General features: G+C 40.7%; 1 protein-coding gene across 1 annotated transcript in view; it reads right to left on the bottom strand.

The window, feature by feature from the left end:
• The window catches only part of col14a1a (collagen, type XIV, alpha 1a), a 169112-nt gene that overhangs the window by 10844 nt on the left and 140692 nt on the right, over positions 1–17576 (bottom strand). Inside the window, 6 exon segments of the mRNA XM_051131522.1 lie at positions 1137–1325; positions 1472–1538; positions 8105–8140; positions 10089–10160; positions 10243–10296; positions 16857–16910. Coding sequence (XP_050987479.1) covers positions 1137–1325; positions 1472–1538; positions 8105–8140; positions 10089–10160; positions 10243–10296; positions 16857–16910 — 472 coding nt within the window.

Raw genomic sequence — 17576 nt, 5'->3', positions numbered from 1 at the left:
AGTATTTCTTACAGCGAATGTCATGACAGATGCCCAATCCACTATAATTGTATAAATAATACTGTTTTTGTGTCACAGAATGTAGTTTTAAAAGCTTTTTATGCAAGAATGTACTTGTTTAGACTTCAAATATGCAGTTTAATAAATATAACACCTATTTGAAAATATGCTTCAATGCTTTCTGATATGTGAGCTCCAGGGTGTTAGCGGAGACGTGAGCTCGCACGGCTGCTCGTGTAATATATATGATGATACATATGATAAACGTAAGTAAAAAAATAATAAATGTACTTATGTACTTTATTTCACCATAAACAAAGGCTAAATTAGCTATATGATTTTTTTTTTATGTTTAATTTACTTACTATGACCCTCAATAAACTGTTCTGCACATCAACACTCTGTTATGAAGTGAAAAATTAAACAAAACTCTTTTATTTGTGTTTTTCTATGGGAAGTGTTATTTTAGACAAAAACAAAGACTTTTAGACAAACATTTCATTTTTTTTTAGTGCAGTTTGCGGGACTTGTGGTTGCTTAAAAGGCTGTCAACCTCAATTCAACTATTACATACTAAAGAGAGCCAAGCATTTGCAGTGCTTTGTGGCATCTTTGATGTAGTTGTTCTTGGCTTTCTAACATTAACAATAATAAAGACTTAGTAGTTTACATACTGTTTATGATGATGGGCGGTATTGAGGTTAGCCAGGGCTGTCGGCCAAGATATTAGCAAAATTTATCACAGATGGGGTCATAGAGGTCATGCTAATGTTCAATATTATTACCGCAGCAAGATCTCTGCTTAACCTTAAGCTGCAGGGACAAAATTTCTCTTGAGGGCCATTAACTAAACATTCTTTATACAAGTCATACTAGACTTAAAATAATCAAGTATACACTGCACAGTTTGTTTAGGCATCTAATACCCCACTGACATACTAATTTTGCTATTATTTGCAAGGGTTCACAAACTCAGCTACTATTTTCTACAAATTAATCTTCAAAACAGTTAGTCCCTTAACAATTTAATGCCTTTAAATTCAAAACACGTGTGTACTGTTGCATTATGCATACTGTATCCGCAGTACACAGTCTCTACTGATGCAGTAGGTTATTTTACATGTAAAAACGTTCACCTCTCTCTCCTGGGCGGCCATTTTGCCCACTGGCTCCAGGGAATCCTGGTCTGCCAGAAGGACCCTGCTCTCCCTGAGGCCCCGGAGGTCCCTGCCGACCAGGCTCACCCGGTGGACCTGGTACTGTTCGTACCGAAACAGACTGACTGGGAATCTGGTTGAGAATAGAGTTGTAGCGAGACAAGTGACCTGAGGGGGAGGGAGAAAAAAAGAAATTCACTTAGCGGTTCAGCAGGGGTTAGACGACTTCCTGTGAGTCATGAATTCAGAATAAGAGTGTCATAACAAATACTTGTTCAAGTATTTTGTACAAAATATACACATTCTCAACTCACTCTGAATGAGCTGTTCACAAACTTGTCGCGCTATGGCACGGACAGCGGCCTGAGACTGCATGTCACCCTTCAGAAAAAAAACAACATGGGATTCAGTCACAGTTTTCTGTCATTTTAAGTTAAATATTATAATCGGTTTAACCCATAGGCACTGTGTGAATGTTATGCAATAGGAGAGCTACAACTAAGAAACAGCACTGTACAATGGAGCAGAACCTGATTTTACCAAGTACGACATGTTCCTGGATCAACATCTTTTGTTGACCCTGGAACAACATTGTGATTAACCAATCAGATTTGAAAAAACAGTTTATAGTTTTTGTGAAGTTTAGGCTTACAATCAGTGTTTGGTGCTTGTACATCAGTGTCATTCATCTATCATTTCCTCTGATTTTAGGGATTACTCATGGGTAAGGTTAGGTTTAGGTGTAGGGATGTGGTCAAGATCAAATTTTTTGATTAAAATGTTGTTTCAGGGTCAACAAAATATGTTGACCCAGGAACACATTTAACTCAGCAAAATAAGGACCTGCGTACAATGGAGTCCGATTTGCCGGACCCCTTACGAAAAAAGAAGTTTATTCAAGTGTGCTATTAGCATAGTTCTTTTAAACTAAAACTAGGAAAGTATACTTTTAGTTTACTTTTTATGTACTTCTCAAAAATATACTTAAAATGGCATTTAAGTATACTTGACTTATACTTAGAAAAAGTCTAAATATAATTGAGCTATACTTGTGCTCCTAGAATCTGTTTTCATTGGGGCGCACTAGTACACATCTTCTGTACAGAATTTCCAAAAAAAACACAAGTAAAGAAGAAACTGAAACAACAGATGCTTCCACATGTAATCTGCATAAAAACTGTGTAATGTTATGGAATAAAATGTCGACCAATGAAGAGGTAATGACTGTCAAGTTTCGGGGTGTTGATCAACTCAACCTATGTTTTGATTATATCATTCTGAATTCAATTCATAGTGTTTTTTTTTTTTCAGCTTTTGTTCAAAATATGATTTTTATTTATGAAACTTACCAACATTCAGGTGTTGTTTTTTTTAAAAAAAAAAAAAAAAAGAATGCATGAAGCTAGAATAAAATGTTTTTGTTTACAAGCAGATATCCTGTTCTTTCTTTGAATTAGGGCTGCACGATTAATCGCACGATATTGTGAGGCGCGCTTAGTCAATGAAGCCGGTACTTTGATTAGTAGTAAAGCTCCATCACGTGCGTTCAGCTGGAGTGGCAGTTAATACACAGAGCCGTAAATCACTGACAAGCTACACCAAATCGCGCTCATAATCACAGATGAATCGCATTCGATTATGAGCGCGATTTGGCGTAGCTTGTCAGTGATTTACGGCTTTGTGTATTAATTGCCGCTCCAGCTGAACGCACGTGATGGAGCTTTACTACTAATCAAAGTACCGGCTTCATTGACTAAACGCGCCTCACAATATCGTGCGATTAATCGTGCAGCCCTACTTTGAATGTTTTGTATGTTCAGATATTCATATAACAAAATATATACAAATTAATCCTACATAGGGACATAGTACTATACGAGTATACTTGCAGTATAAAACTACTACACTAGTAGTTTACTGAGATAGTATACTTCAAAGTGTACTAAAAATGTTACTACAAGTATTTAATTAGTAAACTATCAGTATACCTATATGTTAATTTTTAGTTGCAGTACAAGCTAAAAACATTGATGTAAACTAGTTCTGTACTACTGTTATACTTAAAGTATACTTAAAAGTATATTTTATATACTATAAAGTGGGCCAATTTTGCTCCAATGAGTATTGAAATAGTATACTACTGTCACGAATCTGGTCGGTGTTCTACGGACCGCTCACCACCAGATGTCGCTCTCGTTCCATTATTACACACAGACTACACCCCGGACTGCATCTCCCACTATCCACCACGCTGATTGCGCCATACACCTGTGGCCAATCAGCAACCCTATAAAAGCCCCGGACTTTCACTCAGCAAACACAGAGTATTGTGGAGATAATCAGTCGCGTTTAGCGCTCTCCTAGTGCTAGCACTGTTTCCTAGTTTTCTAAGTTTCCGAGTTCCTAGTTTCCTGTGTTCCCTTTGTATCCTGAGTTCCTAGTTTCCTTGTAGTCTGAGTTCCTGGTTTTAGTATTCTCGCCTGGCTATCTCGTTTCGTCTGTCTCGCCGCCTGCCTTTCTGGACTCTTGATCGTTATAAGGTTTATTCTTCTGGCTCTCGTTATGGATTATGTTCGCCGTTGATCGACCCACGCCAGCCTCACGGACTTCTATTTGTGCCTCACCCGAATATACCTGTTTGCTGTTATTCTGACCCTGCCTGTCTATGTATTTGTCCCGTCGTTCAAATAAAAGCTTGCATTTGGATCCTCTCGCCTCTTGTCTCCCTCTCCACGTTACAGAATACTCGGTCAAACAAGGATCCAGCAGCTTTTACCACGGACAGCATTCAACAGGTATGGACACAAACAGGATTCTATTCAGATTAAAACAAGGACCACGTTCATTAGAGCAATACATCTGTGAATTTCTGTCAATTGCAAATCACTCTACCCTCCCGGACTGTGTTATCATTGAGATTTTTTGTGATGGAGTCAATCAGCCGTTAAGGGGGAGGCTGAGATGCGAGGGTCTGCGCTCGTCATTAGCCGCTTTCCTGGACTTTGCGTTATTGTGTGTGGGCTCGCCGTTTACTGTGGGTGTCGCGGATGAGGAGCGAGCGCGACATCGCGGTAAGGCCGGCCGCGCAACCCGTTCGCAAAAATGCGGGCGCGCCTGTGCGTGCTCACAAAATGGCGGCGACGGCGGAGCCCGTTTACAAAATGGCGGTGATAACGGAGCTCTGTCACGTCACAGCTGCCATACCCGAGTCCAGTCAAGTTGCATCTGCGTTCCCTGAGTCAAATCAAGTTTCCAAGTCAAGTTGCAGCTGCGTTTCCTGAGTCAAGTCAAGTTTCTGAGTCAAGTCAAGTTGCAACTGTGTTCCTGAGTCAAGTGAAGCTTCTAAGTCAAGCTACAGCTGCTGTTTCTGAGTCTAGTCAAGATATGGCTGCCACTCCAGAGTCAAGCAAGATCACAGCACTCGTTCCTGTGTCAAGTCAAGTTAGAGCTGTGTTTCCTGCGTCAAGTCAAGTCAGAGCTGCTTTTCCTAAGTCAAGTCAACTACAGCTGTATTTCCTCTGTCAAGTCGAGTCACCATTGTATTTCCAGTGTCAAGTCAAGCTACAACTGTGTTTCCAGGGTCAAGTTGAGTTCAAGCTGTATTTCCTGTGTCAAGGCAAGTCAAAGCTGTTCTTCCTAAGTCAAGTCAAGCTACAGCTGTATTTCCTCTGTCAAGTCGAATCACAATTGTACCTCCAGTGTCAAGTCAAGTTACAGCCATGTTCCCAAGGTCAAGTAAAGCTACAGCTGTTGTTCCTGAGTCAAGCCATGTCAGAGCTGTCGTTCCGGAGTCAAGTAAAGTCACAGCTGATCTTCATGAGCCAAGTCAAGTTATTGCCGTTGTCCTAGAGTCAAGACACGTCTCGTCTGTCCGTCCAGAGTCAAGTCACGTCTCGTCTGTCTGTCCAGAGCCAAGTCACATCTCGTCTGACCTCCCAGAGCCCTGTCACAGCTCCACTGTCTGTCCAGAGTTTCGTCACGATATGTTTGATCATCAAGAGTCCTGTCAAGTCTCGTCCGACCTCCCAGAGTCTTGTCACGTTATGTCTGCCAGTGTGATGGCGATCACCATTCTCAGTATATGGGTTGCACACTACGCTCCTGAGGTCACGTTTGTTCACAAGTCTGCTCCTGAGGTCACGTCTGTTCACAAGTCTGCTCCTGAGGTCAAGTCTGTTCACAAGTCTGCCCCTGAAGTCACGTCCGTTCACAAGTCTGCTCCTGAGGTCAAGTTTGTTCACAAGTCCGCCCCTGAGGGCCCGTCTGCTCACAAGTCTGCCCCTGAGATCACGTCTGTTCACAAGTCCGCTCTTGAGGTCAAGTCTGTTCACAAGTCCGCCCCTGAGGGCCCGTCTGCTCACAAGTCTGTTACAGAAGTCTCGTCCGACCACGAGTCTGCTCAAGAGGCCTCTTTTGCCGGAGAAGCTGCGCCTATGCCTCCTGAGGTGTCGGCAGTCGCCGTAGAACCTCCCAGGGAGGCGGCGTTAACCTGTGTACTCTCTGCTTCTCCCCTTATTCTGTCTGCCTCCTCTGTCCCTGTTCTCCCCAGGTCCCAGTTTATGACACAGGTTCCTGCTCTGCCCTGGAGGGCTCCCGCGCTTCTTGCTCCGCCCTGGAGGGCTCCTGCGCCTCTGGCTCCACCCTGGAGGACTCCTGCGCCTCCTGCTCCGCCCTGGAGGGCTCCTGCGCCTCCGGCTCCACCCTGGAGGACTCCTGCGCCTCCTGCTCCGCCCTGGAGGGCTCCTGCGCCTCCTGCTCCGCCCTGGAGGGCTCCTGCGACTCCTGCTCCGCCCTGGAGGGCTCCTGCGACTCCTGCTCCGCCCTGGAGGGCTTCTGCGCCCCCTGCTCCGCCCTGGTGGACTCCGGCCCCGCTTGGTTGGGCTCCTGCCCTGCCGGTTCCGCCTCAGTCACTGGGTCCTCCGTATGGACCTGGCCCTCTGGCCCTTGCCCTGTCTAACCCCCGCCCCACCGCTCCCCTGGACTATGGCTTGTTTGGAGCGTCTGGAAGCCGCTCTTTGGGGGGGGACTATGTCACGAATCTGGTCGGTGTTCTGCGGACCGCTCACCACCAGATGTCGCTCTCGTTCCATTATTACACACAGACTGTTGCACTACACCCCGGACTGCATCTCCCACTATCCACCACGCTGATTGCGCCATACACCTGTGACCAATCAGCAACCCTATAAAAGCCCCTGACTTTCACTCAGCAAGCACCGAGTATTGTGGAGTGTAATTGTGGAGATAATCAGTCGCGTTTAGCGCTCTCCTAGTGCTAGCACTGTTTCCTAGTTTTCTAAGTTTCCGAGTTCCTAGTTTCCTGTGTTCCCTTTGTATCCTGAGTTCCTAGTTTCCTTGTAGTCTGAGTTCCTGGTTTTAGTATTCTCGCCTGGCTATCTCGTTTCGTCTGTCTCGCCGCCTGCCTTTCTGGACTCTTGATCGTTATAAGGATTATTCTTCTGGCTCTCGTTATGGATTATGTTCGCCGTTGATCGACCTACGCCAGCCTCACGGACTTCTATTTGTGCCTCACCCGAATATACCTGTTTGCTGTTATTCTGACCATGCCTGTCTGACTATGTATTTGTCCCGTCGTTCAAATAAAAGCTCGCATTTGAATCCCCTCGCCTCTCGTCTCCCTCTCCACGTTACAACTACTAGTACACTGATATTTGTATAATTACTACATAAAGTATACTTAATACATAAGTAGTATACTACTTTTTGGTAAGGGATCTTAAAGAGAACCCCGGATATTAACTTGGATGACTTAATATAATGTAAATTATGTCTCTTACTGAAATATGTAGTAGAAAACCCACGAAATATTTACATTATTTAAAAAAAAAACTTTACATTGTTTTATACATATTTTGGACTATGGGAGACGCCATTATTTCAATGATGTGAAATTGTTGCACTCAGTGAGCTACTACCTGTTGCTATTTTTTACCACAACACAAAATACCGATACGATGACCACTGCTACTGAAAGAGCTTACAGGTGGCAACACATATAAGCGTAGGCTTTAACCAAATGCCGTACTGGGATTTTTCCCCACAAGGACTCTAAACGCCTCTGGATTTAGAGTGAAATCCATGCTAAAAAATTCCTTCAGAGGCTGTGGCATCATGATAGGCGTTGGCATGTTTACATCTTACCAGAATGGCATCTAGCGTTTCTTGTCTCTAACATTTGAAAGCTCTTTCAGTGGTTGTGGTCTACTAAAAGCCTCAAAGGCATCAGGACTAAAGTGGAGAGAACAAAGACGTGAGTCTTTAGGAAGTTTTATTCATCCACGGGCATCTCCCCATTCTTTTCTCCTTTTGTTATTACTAGGAAAGCATTTTGACTATTTTGACCACACTCTGTGTCAATTTTGTGTGCTAATGACTTTTCCAACCCACTAGCACCAGTGTTAACACCTAAAAAGCAAGCGTACAGCCTGGATTAAGACCACAAGCTGCTGTGACAAAAAATTCTCTAACAACACACAAATACGCTTTAGCTGCTTTAAAGGGAGGCTAAGAGCCTGTACAACGTGGGTGTTTAATTCACCTAATTTAACACTCTCCACACACCCTTTGTGTGGTGGCTGGTACCACAGCAGTGGAGAAATCAGAACGAAGACTAAAAACACAAATATATTGTTGTGTGGAAGCTCTGGACGGAGTCTGACTGTGAGGCTTGATAGAGGGCTTTAGCTGTACCTGTACTACTTTTAATGCTCCCGCAGTGACTGAATTAAAAACCCCAAGCATATAGAGAGGGTGTGAATAAAGGAGCTATAATTCAGTGCTGCTGCTGTGATTTTTATCAAGAGGCCTGTCAGCAAGCTTCTTAATCCTGCCGCTGATAAACCACCATTATGTACGCCGCCCGAGTGCCACATGCCACCACCCCAATCTAAACTCCATGGCAGTTTAGATGCAGATTGGAGACTCACTCTCTCTCCTCGTTCGCCCTTTGCACCGGGAGGCCCCTGTGAAAAGAGAGTAAAGACAAACATTCAGTGATTGTAGAAGAAAAAGACAAAAAAGAAACACAAAAACATTAATGACTGTTTGGAGAGGGGGATTTGAATGTGAGAGCGGACCAAATCGATCACGGATGAAACGCAAGAGCCAAAAACATAAAATGGATGCGTCACTGACCTAATGTGTTGGAAAACAGACTGGGATTTGTGGCCAGAGCGCCGTGGCTGCTAAACAATTCTGATATCATAACATCTGGGTAAAAATGAGATGTAACCCTGAGACGGAGTCACTGGAGGCTCTAAGGTGCATTGGGACTCATCATGAGGATATGTGGTTGTTGTGCCAGACTGTGTGAGAATATGATCATAGTTTATTTAAAGTACTGCGTGTAATTTCACACATCGGAGCAGGAGGTTATGGCTCTATATCTATATTGTAGTAGAATTAACAAAGCCCTGCTCTTCCATAAACTGGGCCACAATTGGTCATAAACCTGTCATCTTCCTGACTATCCCTCTTCCAGGGCTTATAAAAAGAAAGACGTACAGGTTTCAAATCAGTGTTGAGAGGTCACACTGCAATCGAGTTTTGCAGATGTTCCTCAATGACTGCGTTGAAGCATATGGTTCCGCTTTACAAATCTATGAGAACAAATGCAAGGTAATAGAACTCCAACTTAAATATAGGTGTCACGCAGTAGGAAGCTCATAGAGACTGACATTAATTCAGAATCCCTTGTGTGCTTCTAATATACAAATGGGAAACAAACATTTCAGTCAAAGGTTCTGTGCAAACAATATCTGAGGTTTCTCAGTTTGTAGGGCTCTCTCTGACTGATCGGACTGTATAAGATAGATCTTTGCAGGCTGAAACTAAACTACAGTGAGCCTGAGAACAAAGTGCTTCAAGTCTGTATTATATATAGGATCTCTGTCCGCTCAAGCATTCATAAATGATTTCTAGGCATGAATAAAGTGACTCTTCATGATAAATACAGTAGGTGGATTTCTAGCTTCTACACATGTGGACCTTCAAAGCAAAAATCCCCCTGCTGAATAGATCAGGCTAGTTAGTGCATGTTTGATGTTACTCTAGCTTGAGGATGCCCAGTCCTGCTCCTGAAGGGCCACTATCCTGCAGAGTTTCTCAAACACACCTAATCTAGAAACTTTCAGGTAAGTGTGTTGGAGCAGGTTGGAGCTAAATTCAGCAGGACATCAGTCCTTTGGGAGCAGGGCTGGACATCTCTGAATCAGCAGGACATTGACCTTTGGGAGCAGGATTGAACACATCTGACTCAACAGGAGATTGGTTCTTTGGGAGCAGGACTGGACACCTCTGACTTAGCAGGACATGGGACCTTTGGGAGCAGGACTGGACATCTCTGACTCAACAGAACATTAATTCTTTGGGAGCAAGACTGGACACCTCTGACTCAACAGGACATTGGTCCTTCGGGAGTAGGACTGGACACCTCTGACTCAAAAGGACATTGGTTCTTTCGGGAGTAGGACTGGACACCTCTGACTGCTGGCTAATGGGCACACCAGCACACAGCCATCAAAACATGCTGGTGAGCTGCTATGTTGGTCTTTCTTAGCAACTATAATCTATATCAGTTCAGTAGGGAACTAAAAGGCCAATTTGTTTCGTGACCTCAAAGTGTTTTTAATTCTGGTTTCCCTTCTTTTCAGCTTTGGGTGGTCTTATTCTTCAATGAGAATAATGCTGGACTCAGCAGTAGGACAGTCTGCCAGAATTCAATGTTCCTTTTACTAAACAAGAACTCCACAAAACCACATTTATAGAACTGAGTTGAACACTTTACCTCTTTGCTTACATAGAGGAACACAGGCTTAAATATCAGTAAGCTGATGCAAGCTGATGACACAACCAGCAATCTACAACATCGTGAGTTTAGTTTGTTTAACATGGCTGTAATGCAATACTCACAGGTGGCCCCTGATCACCAACTTGCCCTGTAGATCCACTTGGTCCTGGAGCCCCAGGTGCTCCAGGGCTTCCCTAAAATGAGATATTGAGAGGACAAAAGGTTCATGACCAAGTCTCAGAAAGACTCAAAGAGTGATTGTATCATGTTACATACCATTGGTCCTGGGGGGCCCTGTCGTCCCTGGGGTCCATCTTTACCTGGTAGGCCCTAAAATGAAAGAATTTTTGATGATTCCTATGCTTTATCAATACAAATACTGCATGGCATCTTCTTTTAGCACGTAGTATGAATTCTCATAAGGGAATCTAAGTAAGCAGAATTGAAGATAGCACATTATGGAGTGTCAGGGTTTCCTGTACAGATTTTTTTTCAGCAAAATAAATCATTACCCAAGATGTGAATGCAAGATTGTGTTCAGAAATGAATGTGTTGAGATAAAAATGGCTAAATAATGTTCTTGCGGACTGCACACAAAAACAAACATACAGCGAGGAGAAACTAGTCTGATTCACAAACAAATTACTCAAATGACTGAACAACTCCAAAAAGACAAACTAACAATTTACCAGTTTGAATCAGCATGATGAAGCTTGCTGAATCTATCAGTGGCTCACTAAATGAACAGCATGTGTTCAACTCTGGCTGACCTCTGCACACTGGCAGCATGAACGTCTTTTGGAACAGTTCAGCAGTCAGCGATTCCAATGCAAAAGACCAGATCCACAAACGCTAACAGCAAAGTAGCAGAACAGGTGGAAATGTGTTTTAGCTCTACATTCATTCCACTACTGTTTTATTGTAGAATGCTGGGATGCACCTAAAGTACCTCAGTAGGGGAGAGAGACTCAACAACAACAACTTACTGTCAGATCTGTCTGCACAAATTATATAATATGGCTCTGGCTGCTTCCTTTTAGCAAGTGATCCAACTGAGTTTAAGTGTTCTTCCACTGAACATGCCTCATTGCCCTAAATATCAGGCTCGTTTGGGAAACAGGCCAGTTGAGGGAAGGGAAAACAATGTAACATTTAAAACGCCTCAAGTGTAACATACTTTCGGAGTACCACACTTCAAGAGCATAAAGCCTCAGAGTAGCTCTAGTGCACGCAACATATGCAATCCCATATGAGTGCCTGAGGTCAAAGAAATTTTCTCTCTTGCTATGTGTGCGTTGAGCTGGATAAGAACCTCCCTCAAGAAGGAGTCATGGTGGAAGCATGCTATAAACACCTCTTTACTTTGTGCTCATATGAGGTCAAACACACCATTTATTCACTGTAACAGTGACATGCCAGAACTAGAACTATTTATAGTTTACTATATTCTATATAAATATAGTTTTAGAACATAATTAATTCCTGTGATGGCATAGCCAGATTTTTAGCAGCCATTTAGCAGCCTTTAGTGTCACAGCTGATTTGGTGCTCAACTAACATTTCATATTATTATCAAAATGTTCAAAACGGTGGTGAAAAAAAACTGACATCTACAGTGGAGATCAAAATTAGAGAACAATCAAAAAACATTTCCAAGACATTTCAACAAAAAACATAATTCTGTGGAAAACACAGTGATCAGAATTAGAGAACACTGTAGCAACAAAGAAGATTACAACAAAAATTTCAGAGGGTTAAAGCTGTCTGAAATTAGTAGGAATGTTGGAGCCCATAGGTTTGAATGATTTCAGCAACACTAGTTTCTCAGACTGGGCTGGTGTGATCTTGGTCCACTCTTCTTCCATTCTCTTCCATAGCTGGTAACTGTAGTGGGTTTCTTAGCTATTACTTTTTTGCCAAGGATTTTCTAGAGGTTTTAGATAGCAGTGGTGTAGATAGCTTCACTTAATAAGCAAGTGTTTTTTAAAATGCATAAACTTGCACTAGACTAGGCTAGGCTGATCAGTGATGGTGTTCTTTGATAATGTTAATGTTCTTTGCTGGTTTTCTGTAGCTCCTTTTTGAATAACTAAGGAAATGTAAGCATTATACTGTAATTAGTAACTTACAATGTTTTTATTCACTTGTTGTCATGTTAAATACAAATTCAGTCATATTAAAAACATTAGGCTGTTTTTAGCCTTAGGCTGGAGCTGGTTTCGGGCAATGAAACTAAGTATGTAAATAATTAAATAAGTTAGCAAGATTATATCATGTATCGGTGATAGGACCCAACACTTCTGCTACTAGCGTCAACTATACCTTAATATATCCTTAACTAACGGAGCAGACTTGCTGCTTTGGCAAGGAGCGTGGCAGTACTGAAACACCGTCTAAGCTGTTCGCCAACCACAACGCACCGGGACAGCTTTAGGCTGCATTCTAATCATAGGCGTAATTTACAGGTGGGACGGGTGGGACATGTCCCCACCCCATTTTGCCAAAGTTAATATTGTCCCCACAACTTTTTGAACATCTCGCAGCATGGACGTACTAACGCTAATGAAACATTCGTTTTTATTTAATAAGATGCGATCTGGCGCTGGAATCTGTTGTTTCTGAAATCATGCTGAACGTTCGTTACAATGTTATTTATGACAAAACATTCTCAATGCGGCTCGTGCTCGGTCTTTACACATGAGCGCTTCGATCTAGTGTTTAGTGATGTTGTGGAGACTATCTATTCATCCTGGTAAAAAATTCTACCTCTAGACTATTTAGGAATATAATTATTTAATGTGTATCTATATATTTATTCACTGACATGAATTATCTCGGGGCTAATGGGACAGGGGGGACATGTCTCCCCCCACTTTTCAAAATCCCGTTTGTGCCAGGGATTGTGTCAACACCGCCGAGAATTTGCGCAATCATTAAAGGAGAAGTTCTAAAGGAAAAGTCACATATAATGTACTCACCCCCTTGTCATCCAAGATGTTCATGTCTTTCTTTCTTAAGTCATAAAGAAATCATGTTTTTTGAGGAAAATATTTCAGCATTTTTCTCCATATAATGGACTGATATGGTGCCCCGATTTTGAACTTCCAAAATGCAGTTTAAATGCAGTTTCAAACAATCCCAAATGCGGTTGCAAACGATCCCAGCCGAGAAAGAAGGGTCTTACAATTGATATACTTTTTAATGTCAAAGGCTCATCTTGTCTTTCTGTGCCCGGACTGTTTTTTTCCGGTTCATGACAGTTAGGGTATGTCGAAAAACTCCCATCTCATGTTCTCCCTCAACTTCAAAATCATCCTATAATCGCTGTTTACCTTTTTTGTTAAGGTTGTTTGATCTTCTTTGCATGTTTACTTTGCAAAGACTGGGTTGGTACTTCTGCAGCGATGTAGGATGAGTTTGAAATGATTTTTGAAGTTGAGGGAGAAAATACAATTGGAGTTTTTTGACATACCCTAACTGTCTTGAGCCAGAATACACAGAGTTCAGCGAGAGCAAGGCAAGACGAACGTTTGAGAATAAAACGTATTTAAATTGTATTTTTTAAATGAAAATAACCGATCGTTTCACTAGATAAGACCCTTCTTCCTCGGCTGGGATCGTTTGAGGCCACATTTAAACTGCATTTTGGAAGTTCAAAATCGGGGCACCATAGCAGTCCATTATATGAAGAAAAATGCTGAAGTGTTTCCCTAAAAAACATAATTTCTTTACGACTGAAGAAAGAAAGACATGAACGTCTTGCATGACAATTGGGTGAGTACGTTATATATGAATCTTCATTTTGGAAGCGGACTCCTTTAAAACGAAACCAAAAGTAAAATGTGCATGCGCATTTAAAAGTAATTTTAATACCCCGTGTTTAGAGAGAGAGGTTCCCCTATGCACGCAAATTAGGCGGCAAACATATCTAGGCTGTTATGTATGCAGGTTATAATAGGTTGTGTAGTTGTGTAATTTTTTTTAAAAAATATGTAAAAGTCTAGACGTCGTCTTCTTCTTGTAAATTCATGTCTCTTTGTCTCTTGAATTATATGTCAGCGTTAATAATAAACAACAAAAGTCAAGGAGAAAAGTCACTCCCTGCTCTTGACATTAGCATTTGTAGCTTTTTATAGGAATTTATGTAGTGAAAACTACCATCACATTCACATCTTACAACCAATAAATAAATTACTACTAGAGCACAAAATTGTTTACAAGAGCACATATTTCTTCATTTGATATAGTCACTTGATTCTGCTTTCAAAATGCACCAGATTTTTGCATTTAAATTTAAAATGAACAAAATTTTTTCACCCTTGATTATAGCACATGTAAGAATAAAACTATCACGTTTAGTTCTACTTCAACACATTAACCGCACTCCCTCCCCCAAACACACACTCCTGTCCCACCCACTTTTTAAAACAAAGTTACACCACTAATTCTAATTTTGATCTCCACTGCATTTCCAGTCCTACTTTGAACCTGGTGTCAATCCAGAAATTTCACCTTTTTGTACTCTACTTTGTACTGTTGCTCCAGTATCTCCATGAACAATTTCTTCAGCACTTCACTGTGTGCCGCTTAGAGGCAAGACAATCCGTTAGTTAACCTTGGAACTGTAATAATATTCTTTCACAAATGTTCTGTTTAAAGATTATCATAAGTTCAAAGCCAAACATCTGCTTTCTTTGTTACACTGTCATAGTGAGTTACTGTGTATGAAACCTCAGCAGATTTATCCCTCAACCTGCTTTAAATCAGCTCAGTAAGCAGCAGTGTGGTCTGAACACCTCCATTTGTGCTCCTTGTTTTTCTTTTCTGATGCAAACTGACAGATATATTCAAACATTTCCACTCAGGCTGCTTATTAGTAAACAGAGATGGCGAACTTGCAAACTCTCACTAAAACATTAACATTTAATTACACCACACGGCTTTGGGAATGGTAATTGAATAACCACCTCATGCATATTTTTCATTACAGTTCACAGAACGAGTCTAGCGTTTCTCCAGTCTCTAGTGGTATTTAATCTATATAGGCTACATACGTATATGCGATTCCTCTTTTCTAGGAAAGACGATATTAAACGCCCGTTATCTTGACAACACATGCAGCACAATACACCTAGACTAGGAGGCAATTATATTTTGCGTGTTACGTGTGAGCTGATACCAAAATCATTTTAAGGATCTGTGAATCACATGTGTGTGATTGCAAAATGTCAAGTGAGACTTTGTTCACAAGTTGCTTCATTTGGTTTGGAGACGAGGAACAAAATCAATAACAAAAACAAACACGTTGAACGCTTATTATGACAGTCTAGCGGGACAGATCTGATTAGTTCAGGTTGTGGTGTTATTGACTAGCAGTCCTGTAAATTGAATCTGTGAGTCAGGGCCTCCTTCAGTGTAATCAGATCTGTTCAGACACAGAACAACACATGAGTTTCATTGGATGAGCCGCCCTTGTGGAATCATTCTTACGCGGCATAAAGTGTGCGTGCTTAATAACATCACTCGGGTTGTCAGTTAACCCATGCATTAAAGCATTAAACGTGATTTAAGTATTCAAAAAACAGCGCTCTAAAAATGAAGGCATTAATGCAAAATTAACACTAATTTATGCCCCATGACCCGTATGTAAATTCCGTTGTACCTAATTTTCCTTCCAGTGGAAGTTTGAAGTACCAATTAAATGCAAGGTGTATTTTTGGATATTCTGCAATGGATCATCCCACCTCCCAAGTCACACAGGGAGGCAGTGCAGATTGACTGAGGAGCCGTTCATGCAAGATGGAATGCAAGACATGGAAAAGAACATGGGTCTCCATATGCATTTTGAACAGAAGCTAAAAACATTGAGATATGACTACATGTGTCTGTATGACTGCAAAAAAAAAAAAAAAAAAAAAATAATAATAATAATAATAATAGTGCAAAAAATACACGGAGGTCTCCATATGCATTTTTAAAACATTGAGATGTGTCTGAATGTATATGTATGGCTGTTAAAATAAAATAATAAAATAAAATAAAATAAAATAAAATAAAGTACACAGGGGTCTCCATATGCATTTCTAAAACATTGAGATGTGACTGAATGTATATGCATGACTCTTATAAAATAAAATAAAAAATAAAATAAAATAGTAGATTAATTTATGACACGAGTGCACCTCAAAACTCTACATCATAACAGGAGTTCTGACCTTTGCCACCAAAACTCATTTTATTAGTTTTTTTTTTCCCATTGTGTTTTAGAAATGATCATGAATTATATCTCAATTGAAATTTTAAAATATCAAAATTCATCCTTTGAAACCAATTTTAAAATCTAACTTTGCATTACCATGGAAATAGTACTTCAAAATCATATTAGAAAATGTATTTGTTCATATGTTTATAATTGTAAATTATAACAATTTAGGTTTGGATAGTGCACTTTCATGTCTATGTTCAAAAATGGGAGTGACAGTTAAAGGGTTAAAACACAGATGTGTCTGAATGTATAAATATAAAAATTAAAATAAAAAAAATGGGGTGCAAAAAAGTACACAGGGGTCTCCATATGCATTTTTAATAGATGCTAAAAATTATTATTATTACTATTATTACTATTATTATTATTATTATTATTATTATTATTGAAAGAACTGTTTCTTCTTAGGTTTTTTATCAGTTACGTCTTTGTAGGGTTTTATGTTTAATTTTAATGAATTTAATGTTGTGAAATTAATGTTTATTGCTTTTTTACTGTTAGTGTAAAGTAATAATTTTAGTGTTGATGGTGTTTTGCATTTGTACTTCTTCAGCTTATGGTGATTTCTTCACATCATAACAAAGTATAACAATATAGTTTGAACTAAGTTACGAAAAATGCTTACTCTTTGTCCTGGAGGTCCATCTCGGCCTGGTCCTCCACTGGCACCCGGTACACCCTGAAAGTAAATAAACAAGACAACTTAATCAATGACAGACTGTTTACAAAGCGTGTGGCCTTTGCAGAGTAATATATGGTTAGCCCTATTGTTTCACGTGGCTGTGGGTATACACACAACGTCTCCCATTCTCACCAGCCACGATATTGACATTATCTAAGCGCTCAATCTCAAGGCTGAGGAGGTAATCGAAAATGAGGATAGTTTGTGTGGTCTGAGTCATTGTGATCTGAAGAGCTGCTCTGCTATGATATCTTACATAAAAAGAACATAAACTGTAGCCTAGTCCTTGAAGACAGGGGCTGGTAACCAAAAGACTGCGGGCTCTCTTGTGTAACATTATAGTGTTTTTTTGTCCTAACAATGAAAATCAATTCCAGTCCATTGACTTACATCATATGGAACCCATTGACTTTCATTGTATGGGCAAAAACAGTTGAAGCATTTTTAAAATATCTTCTTTTGTTTTCCACAAGTCATACAGATTTGGAATGACGTAAGCAGGAGTAGAATTGGCTTAATTTAAAGGCACAATATGTAGGTTTTCGCCGCTAGAGGGCGCATATTCAAAACGAACAAAGAACCAAAGGCGCAGTTTGATGATGAAGTGATTAAGTGTGGAATATCTGTTTTCATCTCCACAGCCGATGCAATCCATCAGGACTC

The sequence above is a fragment of the Labeo rohita genome, chromosome 16 (genome assembly GCF_022985175.1).
Source record: "Labeo rohita strain BAU-BD-2019 chromosome 16, IGBB_LRoh.1.0, whole genome shotgun sequence".
Classification (NCBI taxonomy): Eukaryota; Metazoa; Chordata; class Actinopteri; order Cypriniformes; family Cyprinidae; genus Labeo; species Labeo rohita.
The sequence above is the reverse complement of the archived record's forward strand: the minus strand, read 5'-3'. Positions and strand labels throughout refer to the sequence as shown.